We start from the raw sequence: 14,691 nt of genomic DNA, 5'->3' as shown, positions 1-14,691 counted from the left end.
TTTGTGGACAGTTACCCTACGCGGAGAGTAGCGTCCCTTGTCAAGATGGCCGACGCTAGTCGATCGACGATGGACAAGAACAACAAATATGACCGGCAGCTACGGTACCTTGGCTACCTTCTCTTTCTTTGTTTTTAAGTATAGTCACTAAATAAAAATTATTATTAAAAGAAAGATCTTATTTGAATAAAAAGAAAAAAATAAATGCGTACCAAAAGTTGATTAAAATATTCGCCTATCCCGGTGCTTGTTTTCCATAACAAATTTATGTTATGCAGTCTATAGTGTCACCTGCACTCTACAGTGCCTTTCAGACGAGGAAAATAAATAAATACAACGACAGCAATTTAAATTTTAAAATAAATATAATTTGAAGTAAAAGAAAACGCAAATCAAATCCCCAATTTCCCAACCCACAGTCCGAACACTTCCACTGTCGCAACACATCTAATGTTCCTTCCGACTATTCAGTTCCGCCCCTCCAAAGTCTCCAGTTGAAAATGACACCAAGTCTCCATTTGAATATAACACAAAGTTTCCACTTCTAAGTAACACAAATATATCCACTTGAAAGTAACACAAAGTTTCCACTGACACCGATGCTCTTCCTGACATTATTTGTAATTCAGCGCTGGTCGGTGAACACCAGGCAGATATGATGAATAAGCGGAGATCAAACAACAAAAGTGAAAAAAAAACCCACACAAAAAAAAAAAAATCCTTAAGAGAAAAAATGACCAGTCTTTAAACAAATGGCAAGTTCAAAACTTAACTAACTTTAACCATATCCATAAAATATACACAAATATATCACTCTCATCCAATACAGAAATGTCCCCATTCTTCAAACTTTAAACACAGACTCACCGAAAATCAACAAAAATACACACTCACCGAAAAATCAACAAAGATACACGCCAAAAAAAATCAACAAAGATACACACTCACCTCAACAGGTTCAATGTTACACTACGATACAAATCCGGTGACTTCTAAGTCTGTTCAGGACTTGTTACATAACATACAAATCTGATCAAGATTTGTACCTAGTCCAGTCAGGACTACAACACCCAAGTCCATTCAAGACTTGTTACAAAAGAAAAACATCCGCTCCAGACGCACTGATAACACCAAGTAGACTGCCACTTCTCCTCGCTCTGGTCAAGGAAAAAGTCACACCACAAACATCCAAAACACCACAACACTCTTTCCTTTGTTCTTTGAACAAAAACAACCTATCAACACCAGTTGATTCAAACAAAGACCGCCTACAGCCGCAGTAATTGGTGTCTTTCACACCTCCCCCTTCCAGTTACTTTTCCCTGTCCTCTTCCAGGCTAAAAGAAAACATTAAAAAAAAAAAAAAATAGCGCAGCAGGTTTGTGACATATAGACTAATTGTTTACCTTTACATGGTGTTAATAAATGGAGAAAATAAATCAACCTAAAAGAACTGTACATACCTGAGGTTTCTTCTTTAAATATTGCTGTCTCTCTTTTTAAAATATTAGAAAATGCAACATTAAAATTGTGAGTTTCATTTTTCTCCTTAATGGCAGAAGGAGAGACACAAATACGTAAGACAACTTTTTGTACGAGACAAGGAATAACATCAGCACAAATTCTCATTCCAATTTTTTAAATCTTGCTATTTTTCTGGTATTTGAGTTGTATCTGTGTGACTGGGGGAACATTATCACAAGCTTATGTACAATTGCAGACTCTGGGGAGACCATGGACAGTCTGCACTGGAGGCAGCCAAGGTGTGCCTCATCAATGCAACAGCTACAGGCACAGAGATCTTAAAAAATCTCGTTCTTCCAGGTACACCCACCAGGGAGAGGGATTCTGGCTGACGACTGTGACTTTGACCATAAATTACTGTTACAAGTTGACTTAACCAAACATGAGTTGACTCATCCACTACCCAGAGTTGACCACCTTGGCAAAAGTTGCTTGTTGAGTAGTGAGCATGATCAGCGCATGCTTGCCAAATAATACACATTGGTCAGGTGCTAATTTATTCAATAATAAAAAAAACCCTAACATTTATTTAGATTACAGATTTTTCTAGCTCACATCTTTTAATGGTCATTAACCAATTAATTTCTTGGCAGTTTTAAACTTAAGTTGCACAGTAGCTGAGCTGAGTCTGCAAAGAGTCAAGATGGCTTTACTGTTATTTATAGCTTTTTTAAAGAATGAGAATAAAATTGGATTTGTACTCAAAGCATGTCTACAGTCAGATTCTGTTTTGTTGATGTGCTAGCACTGTGCTGTTATATGGATGTGTTAGCACCAGGTTTTTATATAGATGTCCTAGCACCATGCTTTTATATAGATGTGCTAGCACCATACTTTTATTTAGAATTAGAAACTACATGCAGTTCTTGTCATTCAACGTGTAGAAGAAAAAGAAATATTGTGCCTCATTCCAGGAATTGGCTCTTTCACTGTTGTGGATGGGAAAAAAGTGCAGGCAGAAGATGTCGGAAACAAGTAAGAGATCTCTTTACATATAAAACCCAAGGATGATAATCATACACCTAAAGCAGTTATATTACATCACAGCCCTGTGTGTATTACATTCAAACCAGATTTAAGTAACCTTTGAATATTGTGTATGATAAATCATGACTTGTTGCATACTAGTCACAGCTTACTGTTAATATGAGAATGTCATACTGTTGATGTTGTTTCTTGATGAGAATTATGGGGACATCTTTATTTCCATACAGTATGTTAATGCCATTGGAGCATTGATGATCAGATCATCAGGCCTTGAAGTCTGACGCTGAATGAACATTTTATGATGTCTTCAAAATACTTATATATATAGTATCATATTAATCTATCTATTAAAATTGATGTTAAAATATTGATTAATTTATTTCTAGTATCAGGACAAAATATGTTTTCCTCTCATTTTTTTTCTTATATAGGTCAATAATACATCACAGCAGTAGATCAGAAAACATTTAAATCATTCAGAAATCCATTATTATTATAATTATTTGTGTGTTTTTCTTTTTAGTTGAGTGATTTGAGTGCACCTTTAATGTTTTGTGGAACAGTTCAGAGGTGAACATGCCTTACCACAATGTTGAAATGTTAAATTTCTTGTTTTATCCAAGTGCATATTTATCAGCAGTGCCATTCATGACAATTAACATGTCGTCATGATGTTTTTTTTGCAGCTTCTTTCTTTCAGCTGATTCAGTTGGAAAGGTGAGTAGTGCCATGTCAGTGTCATCATGCTGATGTGACTAACCTATGAACTGTAGGTTCCAGTTTCTTCAGTCTATTTTACTATCATGACAGTTGTTTTAGTTTCATAGTTGAGCATTACAAGTATAAAATAGAAATAAAGATGTTATTTGGAGAAGTCACTCTGTTTCTTTGCCAATTGTTCCTGTTTGTATTTTGATAAACTTCTGCTGTCCATGTTCACATTAATTGTTTTCATCTCAGTAGACTTAAATGAATACCATTATTAACAGGAAAAACATTTATTGCTCTGAGTACTTCTAAGCTTTTTTCAGTGGTCTACATTAGATTAATAGAATTTTAGAATACCTGGAAAAAAATGATATGGATGCATATTACACTCATTTGTGGTGGAGTATGCATGTGTAGAGGGCCGGTAGGCCAGCGTTGTTGTTAGTTTTGGCGGGATCTGCTAGGGCATGGTGAGAGATGGCAAATAGCGGTGATTGGCTAGGGTAAAACGGCGTATGGTTCCGACCGTATCAGAGCATCGCAAAAGTTTACCCCTCCCCAGAGGTATATAAGGGCAGAGCTGAGACGAAGAGATCAGAGTCGGCGGAGACAGCGCGCACAGCTACACGACAAAGAAGAGACAGCTCCGACCTCTAGCGCCTCGGGCGATCGACGCAGCCGTGACCATTGTACGAGAATAAAGGGTCGCACACCTGCTGACTGTTCCTGGCTTTTTGGTTCGAGTGTTGAACTGTTGTTGTCACCATACAACCCCCACCTTACCACTCGGTTACATCTTTGGCGCTGCGAGCAGGATCAGTGTCAGCAGGTGAAATATGGCTGCAGAGGGCGACAGTACAGCAGAGGCTGTACGAACGTGTCATTTGGTCCGTCTTCAGAAGTTTGCCGGAGGGCCAAGTGTCGACGAGTTTGAAAGAGAGGTGGAGATAGCTCTTGCCCTAAGCCCGATGCCTGAGAGTGCCGCGTGTGTTTATATTCTGAACGCGCTGGAGGGACCTGCCAGACGACGAGTTCTGATGTTCCCTCATGACATGATAAACACGCCGGAAAAGATATTGGATGTGTTGAGAGAGGCATACGGCGAGCGGAGAGATGTTATAGACATTATCGCCAGTTTTTATAACCGCCGACAGCAGAGTGAGGAGTTGGTCATCGAATATGCTGCGACACTGAGAAATTTACAGGCGAAAGCAAATCGCCTGATGAGCGACGCCATATCCAGTACACACCTAGAGACACGCTTTGTGAAAGGACTTAAACACAGCCAGGTCCGACGTGAAACATCCAGACAGCTGGCCGACCATGGGTCTTCTTTTGCCGATCTCCTTAAAGGCCGAAGTTTTCCTATCTGAAGGAAGTGAGTGGTATCTCCCGTGCGAGGGAAGGTAGGAGTACACGCGGTGCGGACTGCTAGCGGCCAGTCGTCTTAAATTACTACCCGTACATCCAGGGCCGCCGAGAGCCAGCCCGGGCCCCGGGACAGACGACCTCTCCGGGCCCCTTGTACTTGTAATCGTAAATTATTTTCCCAGTATATAATGTATGTTTACAATTAGAATCTCAATATCTACACTTCATTCAGTGTCACGACCGGTAGTCGGACATTGCGCATTCTTTACGAAGAACGACAAGAGATCACTTCAGATTGAGACGTTCTGTTATTTATTATACACCAAAAAGAAAAAATACTAAAAAAAAAACATAAATTGTAATACAAGAATTTCCAGCAGGTCAAATTAAACCATACAGCACAAGTTCACTGTTATCCGTTCTAAATCAGAATGTATACATCCTAGGTTGGTTCAACACCGACACTACGGCAGCGCGCAGGCTGCTACAACAGTTCTCATACATATGTCCGTTTCAATCCACATCTAACGATACGTCTCTCCGAGTACCTTTCTAGCCACCAACAATGTCCGTGTGCTCATAAATGTTCATCAAACACATACACACAGTCCGTGTGCTCATAAAAGTTCATCAAACACAAACACACAGTCCGTGTAAACCGTCTTATTCTCCCTCTAACGTTGACGGTGGAGATAAACAATGGGGGTACGACCTTCCCCCCCCCTCTCTCTCTGGAGGTCAACTCAAAAGGCAAAGTCTTACTTTGAGTTGTCGGCACCAGCGAACAATCAAATCGTCAGTGTCCTCAACACTCCATTGCACGACTTTTTCAAGACGACAGCGACGGCCCTCCACGCGGTCGGTGTGTCGTCGTCGTTGTCAAGTACGAGAGTGTAGCCCCTTGCTCAACACTCCCCAGCTGTGATGAGATGCTGCCCGCCTATAGTCGTCGACTCGGGTTGTTCTTCTCTGGAACTTCTCAGCTCGGCGATGTCCACCGCTCCCAGTAGCAGATTCGGCGAGGAACCTTCAGCAGCAGTTCTATTGAAGTTGCGATCCCCAAAACACAGCAACAGCAGCGGCTCCGTAGCAAACACGGTACAGCAAGTCCGTCATCAATACACTCCACTCACAATTAACACAATTAACAGCCGCCGCTGTATCAATCAGCTTCTCGATCGCTGGATGGCTCTCTCCCCCCTCAACTCGCTGCTCGATACTTCCTCTTGTTACTCGTTTCTCCCCCCCCCCCCGACCGACGCTACTGTCCGCCTTAAATCTTCCCCCCAGTCCCCTAGACCAGGTGTCGCATTCTTTCCGCCGCACGTGAGGTCCGAAAGTCACGTGGGGTTCACGACCTCTATATCCGTCAACTAATTACGCCGTTGACTGTCCATCGCAGAGGGGCAACACACACACACAGGGCTGGCTACGCCACCCCGCTCCCCCCTCCATTTCCTTTCACCAAACTCAGGCGCAATTGCCACAAAAAAAACAAAAACAAAGGAGGCACGGACTGTTAAAAGACACAAGTTGTGAAATTCCACGCAGTGCTCGATTATTATACTGTATGGTAGTGTGGGACATCGCAGTTAGTGGGGATGGAACCTAGCACGCACACAGGGAGGGTGGAGGCTGGCGATGTGGGGGTGGTGGTCGTGGGCGGGTGACAGCGGAAGAGCGGGATGGGGTCAACTAGCGACAGGATGCAGGTGTGCGGATGTGGTTGGGAGGGGTGGAGGAAGAAGAGGTGAGGGGGAGAATGAGAGGAGACAGCTAGCGAAGCCGACGATTCTTGAGAGCTTAGGACTGACAAGTAACTTGAGCAAATAAAGCCGTTTTTACGAACCCTCGCTACTAAGCCACTTTTGCTCGGTCCCGGTAGGTGGCATAGTAGCGAGATTTGACTGTAGTGTCATACAATAATCACCTTTTAAAAACTGCCTAGGGCTAAGACGTATCTCTCTCCTAATCTCGTTAGTACCTCTTCTAATTGTCATCTGTCTATCCCAACACTGTGGTATCACATAGCCCTTTTGTACTAAGCTCACTGACGTGCAAGGAAATGTTCTCTATGTAAGTGATTTATACTTCTACATGTAAAGAGGAAGAACCAAAGAAGTAAATGCCTAAACAAGTCTTCATCGAGTGTCGTTAATAACCTCATTAAAAAAGTGTTTGCTGCGACGAACAGCAGAGCACATCAGTTATCATTTTTATCAACTTACATAACAAACACGCAGCACCTATCGAAAGTCCCTTCCTATATTATTCCTTTAGCAAAACCGCACGCGCGCGCGCGCACACACACACATTTTGAATTTATCCAACTTTTTACGAAGCATAAACTCGGTCGACTTCAACCGCCATCAGTCACTAGCCGTTAAAATACCTGCTCAGTTTTAGAAGACAAAGCAACTGTTTTAAAGACTAGTTAGCTAGTAAGTGTTAATACTTTTAATATTTAAGGAGATTAGAAGGTTTTGTAAAAATGACAGAAAAATATAAATGTTTAGCATATTTTAGCTGAATCGTAATGGTTCATAGAACAAAGTTATACAGTACTAATATTGTCATTTTACCTGCTGACTAAAAACTTGTAACCAACATGTCAAATGGCTACGTAGTGTGGGCTGTCGTACCAGAAATAACACAGAGATTGAATTCCGCACTGAAGTTTTTTATTCAGTTTTGCTCAGCGTCTGGCCTAACTGCTCTCTCTCAAATTCACAAAAGCTGCCATCCCACTGTCAGTCCTACTATTTCTTCTCCCTACCCTCGAACATTCTAGCCCTTCTTCGCAGACATTTTACTTTGAACATTACTACATTGTTGAACATCATTTCCTCCCTCGCACAAAGACATTCTACCTTTTACATTGCTGCCGTGCTGAACATTCTAGAATATAGATGCAAATCTACAACCCAAAGACATTATACTTCGTACACTACTAGAGTGCTACAAACCTAATGAGCTTTTCTCACAAACTTCATTATTGTCAGTCAATTTGAGACGCTAGTCACTCTCATTGACACTGATGTTCCTGCCTTGTCAAATGCTATTTGCCAATAAACAGAAAATCATAGAAGCATAAATAAAAAACTAGTGTACTTACCATAATAACAAAGTGCAGCGTATCTCGGCTTTTCGAGTCTAGAAGACAGCGTGCGACAGGCAGGAGAGTGAGTGTGAAATTAAGTGACTATTGCTATCTCTAAGGTCCAACTGTCCAAGCTTTCTTTGGTCCAATGACTCCGATCGAAAGGGATGGTCAAACACACGGCGACTTTACCGCTGACTCGTCTATCTCATAAAAATGTCAGTCTACACCTCCACTTGCTCCAAACCCCGACCATTTAATTCCCAGTCCATTCCGTGGAGTCTTCCAGAAACTATCACACCCCCACCCCCTTTCCCTTTTGTCGTGTTGTCAGCAACAATGCATTACGGCTCACGATGGCCGGCATGGGTGGAAGTTGCTGTCATCTTAGTCACTGGCCTCTAAACTAAAACATAATTTGCCTCTACCTTGATTGTGGGGTTCAAGACATGGAGAAATTTAATGAAAACGTGGACAAACTAACACTTATGTCATAACTCATAACACATCTGTAAACTTTTCTTTTCTTCCATTCTTCATCGTGAAACAAATATACGTTACACGAAGCTCCTTTAAAAACACATTCAAATATATGTGATAATTCGAAAAGCAAATGTCGCAGCCACCGCAAAACTCAATATACAGCATCATATATGACAGCTTCCTTGAGCAAAAGAACCACCGTGATCAATTTATAAACCTAATATTTGCGGGACAGCAGTTTTTAAAATGTTTTGCAATAATGTGTTCTATTTTGCTGGCTGCGATAGTATTACAGGATAATATAGTGTCATTGTATCAAGGATCTACTGTGTAGACTAATGTAGTTGTTTGTTTGGTGAAGGAGATACGGTTAAGGAAAGTCTCAGTGTTGCTTAGTAACTACGAAAAACAGCATCCTTGATGTCTCTCGCTTACAGGCTGCAGCGCCAGGGGCGGGCCCCCACCATGTCGGTTCACAGAGTGGCCAGTGCACACATCAGTAACTTACCTGCCTGATCTCCACTGTTCATTCCGATTTGCTTGCAGGGCCCGCCCCCTCCTCCATTCCCCCCCTCCCGTAGTGGCACCTGTAGCCAGCAATCTCATGGCACGAACGTTCTTCAGGGCGGTTCACACGCGATAAAATCTTTGGTGTCCAGCGGCCGTCACCTCTTGGCTTGTCCAGCGAGAATATGATACCCGCTGACTACACTTCTCACGACAGGCCCCACTACCCCGAAATTGTATTCTACAGACTTGAAACTCAACTTCTGCATGTGTAATGCTTGAGTGTTCTGTCCTTAGACCTTTCTTTAAAAGAAAAAGAAAAGGAGAAGAAGAAAAAAAAATCCACTGACCAAGGCCGGGCCCCCTTGACAACCGCGGGCCCGGGTACACCAGACCCCCTGTCCCCCCCTCTCGTCAGGCCTGCGTACATCGAGTGTTGAACTGTTGTTGTCACCATACAACCCCCACCTTACCACTCGGTTACATCTTGTCTAGCTGTTCCTACTGTCTTGTTCAACTCCATGTTTCAGTCACGTGCCCAAGTGGCTACAGAACTGCTGGGGGAGCTGAATGAGGATGTGTCCGGAAACTTTGTGGATGAGGTAAATAGCCAATTTGGGATCTTTTAACTAAATTTCTAATGGTAGTAGCATCTCTAACCAAGCTTATACATTTATTTAGTTTGCTATCTCAAAAATGTTCTTTTGAAAGTAGTGTGATAGGAATAGCACGAAGTTTTCTTTTAATCTCTGAAGGGATTTTGCATTGTTATAAGGCTGAGGATTTTGTTTGACACTTTTCTGAGCTACTTAATTCTTCTTGTTGATTTTATATTTTCTTGCTAAAGAAGCATTCTTCCCTGTGCTGCTGTCAAGGTTTTATTTGGTTTTGAGGAATAATCAAAAACCTTGGTTTCCTTTTGTGTCGTTGATCTATGCTCATTGTCACAATACTTATCTTTAAGGATCAAGATGAAAGATTAGTAAAGTGCACATTAACATGTGCATGCATGTGGACATATATATTTGCATGCTTGTCACTATGTCTCTGTAGATACTTGTTCATGTACCAGTAATGGTGGCTGTTTGTAAATAAATGTGCAATTTTCAGTGACTGATAATTTTGATAAAAATTAATTGTTGGTTTTCATTATTCTGTTCAGAGTGCTGAGACGCTTCTAGAGAATAATCCTGACTTCTTTGGTGCCTTTTCTTTGGTTATAGCCACAAACCTTAATGAAAAGTAAGTCACAGTTCCTTTACTGGGTTATTGGTACAAGTTGCTTTGAGAACAGGTCACAGTGCACGTTTTACCCTTACTTCTAGCTTTGATGATTCTTAATTAAAAGTCATGTTTAGAGTTTTTACTCTTGGCAGTTGTCATGAATTTTTATGAAGGGTTCTTCACAGCTCTTTGCACATAATGAATCTTCCTGATGAGTAAATTAGTGTCTTATTCATTATTAGATGCTAAACTACAAATGAATGTCTGATATGCTGAAATCACACATGAAAACATAAAATGATGTTAAGAAAGGATGTCATTTTAATGGTAATGTTCTTGAAGTATATATTTGATATTTTGTTTATTACCAGTTATCAAAACAAGGAACTTGATAATTTATCATGGTTGCACTCTTTACAATGTGTTCAGAATTTTGCTGCAGCTGGGAGAAGTACTGTGGGAGAGAAATATTCCTCTTCTTGTGTGTCGGTGTTATGGTTTTATTGGCTACCTTCGTCTTGTAGTCCGTGAACATACAAGTACGCTTGAGCCTTCTCAGTTGATTAGTGAAATGAGTTTTCTTTTAAATTTTTTTTCGAGAGACTTTGATAACAACACTAGCTCTGATATTTGATAATATTTGTTTTGCTTGCCACCTAAAGTGATTATCCTCAGTTTTTTATTGCAATATTAGTTAATAACTGAAAAAAAGGACTGAAACTGTTTATAATTTTAGTGTCTGTTACAATCTGACTGAAAATGATGCGAACACTATGGGGAGATATATATATGACTCAGTTAATCCTGTAATCTGGGTCAGCTGATTGTCTTGTGATGTGACAGTTGTAGAATCACATCCAGACAATGCGCATGAAGACCTGAGGCTTGACCGACCATTCCCTACTTTGCAGAGGTTTTGTGATTCTTTCGACTTGCAGACAATGAGCAAAAAGGTACAGAGCATTGCCATCTTTTGTTAAGAGATAGAAGCTTGATATCACAGTTTTTCTGGTGGCAGATACAGAGAATACAGAAACAGAATACAAAAATATAGTACATAGTACAGAAATACAATACTCAGTACAGAAAAACAGTTTTTAGGGAGCACAGAAATACAATATATAGTATGGAAATACAGCACACAGTGCATAAATACAGTACACAGATAATACCGAAATATAGTGCATAGTACAGAAATGCAGCACATAGTACAGAAAACAGTAAATAGAACAGAAAACAGTAAATAATACAGAAATATGATACATAAAACCAGGCACTTGGCTGTGAGAGCTTTGAGATATACATGTGTGTGTTCTGTTTGCAGGATCACAGTCACACTCCCTGGCTGCTGATTCTATACAAATACCTGCAAGAATGGAAGGAAAAGGTGAGTGATGTTGTTATAGGAGAGATCTGTAGCATGTACATAACCATCATCATTGTCATTAGTCAGTGTGATCTTGACTTATTATGTTCACATATTCTACACTTTGTTCTGTAGTCATTTATTAAGAACTTTTTTCCCCAGAAAGTAAAAGAATATTTTTTCTAAGAAGTTAAAGAATGCTAAGGGATATATAAGTCATGATCAAAGATCTTGTCAAATTCTTACCCAGGAAGTATAAAGTCTGGGAATTGTCATGCAAATTTTAGAGCATTCCAATCCTTTCAGACAAGATTTTTCCAGAAGCCCATGACCAGCATGCTCTGTCCAATATTAACATTTTCTCTCATAGTTTGGTTGTGTGTATTAGTAGAGATACATTTTACAGTTCTTTATTTTTATTCAAAGTTAGGAGGACATGAAATAGTATACGTGTCTTTCTTATAGTAAAATTTTCCTGTCACAGAAATTACTTCTAGACAAAATAATCTTTTGTTACTTATTCCTGCTATTTTCCTGATTAAACCTGATGGAGGAATTAATCCCTTCATTATATGTTGTTTAAAGAAGATCTTGTTACTTGTACATATCATGAAAGCCTGATTTATGAAGTTTACTCATGAAGCAGTTCAAATAAATGATGAAGTCTTAAAATATGGTGGTCTGATATTTCTGATGCAGCATGATGGGAAGATACCTAGTTGCTATCAAGAAAAGAACCAGCTCAAAGAAATAATTAGAAAAGGTGATTTTTTTCCCATCCTTTTTTTAGGCTTGAATTAACAGTAAATCAGTGATTTTATGTGCTTTTAATGTCCGTAAAGCATCATTTCATAATTCTGTTTAATTTAAGGCATTCTTAGTGTACAGTATAACAGGCAGCATGATGGATTTTTTTTTTAAGCATTGAGACGAACATTGTTTCCCGTACTTTTTAAACAGGGGTGTGGCTTAGTGAAGAAGGAGTGCCTCAGGAAGAAGAGAATTTTGAAGAAGCCATAAAGAATGTAAATTCTGCCCTGGTTCCTACAAAAGTGAGAATAAAAATTACCATTCTTAAGAGTGTTCAAAGTTTTAGTCCTTCTTTTCTTAGATCTAAAACATTCTTGATTTTCTTGTTAAACATTGAGTTGGCAAATTAAGTTAGCTGTTGGCAGATACTATTTTTTCTAAATGTTATGCAGCTGTTATGAATATATCTTTATTCTGTTTTATAGAAGATAATACTCATTACATTTATGCTTCCTTTGTAAGTACTTTAAGAGCGCCTCTCAAGTCTTTATTTTTAGCCACAGATTTTCTTATATTGATCATAAATGTATCATCTTTATTTGTTTTTTTTAAATTGGCATTATCTTGTGTATATCATTTTTGTGGTTATAAATATATCATCCTTATTCACTTTGTTTATTAGCATTATCTTGTGTATATCATTCTTTTCTTTGTTACCAAATGACTTGACTGTTAGGAGATACAACTGCTCTTTAACCAAAATAATTATTGGCTCTAGTCATTGTGGTCAGCGTCCTTTGCCACAAGATGCCCCACTGATTCTACACAGATCTGATTCCAGATGCCTTCACTCTAGACCTATTACAATAAGCTTTACAAAAGAAAGTTGACCAGTCTTTTCATTTGGTTTATGGGATATGCTACACATGTATTTTTTGCTTTCATCAGGCTCTTTAGCCTGCCTGCCTGCCTACAGCCTTGACTCCTTGGCTTGTCAGTTATTTGCCTGGGGTGTTCATTGGGATAAGACAAAAGGAACATCTAATGACACCCACAGACCCCAGTTAACTACAGTATACAGTCATTCCCCCGTCCCAGTTGCGGAGGAGGGATAGCTGTGATCTTTGAAACATCTCTTATGAGTCCCCTTGCATTTAGCACTGATCTGGCGTTTGTAAACTCATCATTTGAATTTGTGAATGCAAGACTTTCATTGCCAGACAGACTTATGTGTTTATATAGACCACCACCCAACACCACAAACAAATTGACTGACAACATATTTCTGTCAGAAATTCATGATCCACTTGACCACTACAGCATACTCAGTGTGATATGTGATCGTAGGTGACTTCAGTGTCTGTTTTGATGAAAAACCCATCTGTATACCACAGAGATCATGGACCTGCTCGATATCCTCCAGCTTATCCAGTCAGTCACTGAGCCCACTCACATACAAAATCATATCCTGGATTGGGTGGTGCATAGACCTGTTGATCATGTCATACGCATAGTTACTGTCTCAAATGTGCTCTCTTCACATCATTATTTTGTGCGGTTTGATCTGTCAGCCAGTCGCCCAGCACTGACAACAGTGTTTTGCACTCTGAGCTGTCTTTGTGACAGCTTTTCTATGTTCCGTAACGACTTGGGAAACAAACTGTCAATTTGCCCCTCAATCTCACCATGCTGGAAGCCCATACTCCTGATGTGCATACCCAAGTTCAACCCAACAAACACGCGCCTTCAAATATGCACCATGGTACCCCAGCCCATGCTCCTGCTGTGCGTACCCAGGTTCACCCCAACAAACACTCGCCGTGGTACCCCAGCATTCGTGTTGAGCTGCGGAGCCCTCCTAGTAGTTGGGTGGTCTGGTAAAGTTAGTGAAGAGAGGAAACTTTCCTTGTAAATTATCTTTCTTTGATACTTATCAGACTTCCTGATGTGAATGTCCTCCCAGCCTTCCCTGCATGGAGGGTTGAGGAAAAGACTGCAGAACTATTTTGCAGAGCTTATTATAGTGGTCTAGGGCTGAAGCACCTGGGTTCAGTGGGCCTCTGGCAGTAGAAGGACCAAGGGTAATAATCCATAACAAGTAGTTGTAGCTCCTAAGAAATAGGTTGTCTGGTAAAAAAAAAGTTTCTTATTCATGTAGACGTCACATGAAGGGATTTTCTTGTTTATAAGAGAATAACTTTTCAGATCCCAGCTGAAGTGCAAGCACTATTCACAGATGATTGTTGTCTGAACCTTCATCATGAGGTATGTAATTCATGAAAAGTTTTGCTGGACCACAAGAGAACCATCTTTTATTTATTTAGTTTAATGCTATTTTCTTAATCAACTTTCCTATAAAAGGATTCTTAAAGCAAATGCTGTAATTTTTTTTTAAAGAAGTGTATGTCTGTAAAGTTATTCTGACAGTTAATACCCGTGAAGCAGTTCTTATGGCATGTGCTATGTAGACCAGGGGTGGACAAAGTATAGCCCCTGCACATATTTGGACCAGCCCATCTGCCAAAATGTAAGGTGCACTAGTTTATTGGGTTTCTTTTTTTAAAACCTATGTTCATTTTATTGAATGCGACTTGTCATTGGAAACCGGCAACACGTAACAGTCAAATACAGACATAACAATGCATCTGATGTAGTTGTGAGAGAGCGGTGG

The 14,691-nt window shown here is 40.1% G+C and overlaps 1 protein-coding gene across 2 annotated transcripts in view; it reads left to right on the top strand.

Annotated features, from left to right (window-relative positions):
- Positions 1 to 14,691, top strand: part of LOC112576980 (NEDD8-activating enzyme E1 regulatory subunit-like) — a 28,920-nt gene continuing 14,229 nt past the window's right edge. For both annotated transcript variants that reach the window (XM_025259889.1, XM_025259888.1), the window contains exons 1-12: positions 1 to 104; positions 1,721 to 1,824; positions 2,439 to 2,499; positions 3,198 to 3,228; positions 9,211 to 9,282; positions 9,843 to 9,922; positions 10,334 to 10,443; positions 10,748 to 10,857; positions 11,229 to 11,291; positions 11,970 to 12,033; positions 12,231 to 12,322; positions 14,226 to 14,285. In XM_025259889.1, coding sequence (XP_025115674.1) covers positions 46 to 104; positions 1,721 to 1,824; positions 2,439 to 2,499; positions 3,198 to 3,228; positions 9,211 to 9,282; positions 9,843 to 9,922; positions 10,334 to 10,443; positions 10,748 to 10,857; positions 11,229 to 11,291; positions 11,970 to 12,033; positions 12,231 to 12,322; positions 14,226 to 14,285 — 906 coding nt within the window. In that variant the 5' untranslated portion in view covers positions 1 to 45. The remainder of the gene's footprint in view (positions 105 to 1,720; positions 1,825 to 2,438; positions 2,500 to 3,197; positions 3,229 to 9,210; positions 9,283 to 9,842; positions 9,923 to 10,333; positions 10,444 to 10,747; positions 10,858 to 11,228; positions 11,292 to 11,969; positions 12,034 to 12,230; positions 12,323 to 14,225; positions 14,286 to 14,691) is intronic.

Source organism: Pomacea canaliculata, linkage group LG12 (genome assembly GCF_003073045.1).
Source record: "Pomacea canaliculata isolate SZHN2017 linkage group LG12, ASM307304v1, whole genome shotgun sequence".
NCBI classification, from domain to species: domain Eukaryota; kingdom Metazoa; phylum Mollusca; class Gastropoda; order Architaenioglossa; family Ampullariidae; genus Pomacea; species Pomacea canaliculata.
The sequence above is the reverse complement of the archived record's forward strand: the minus strand, read 5'-3'. Positions and strand labels throughout refer to the sequence as shown.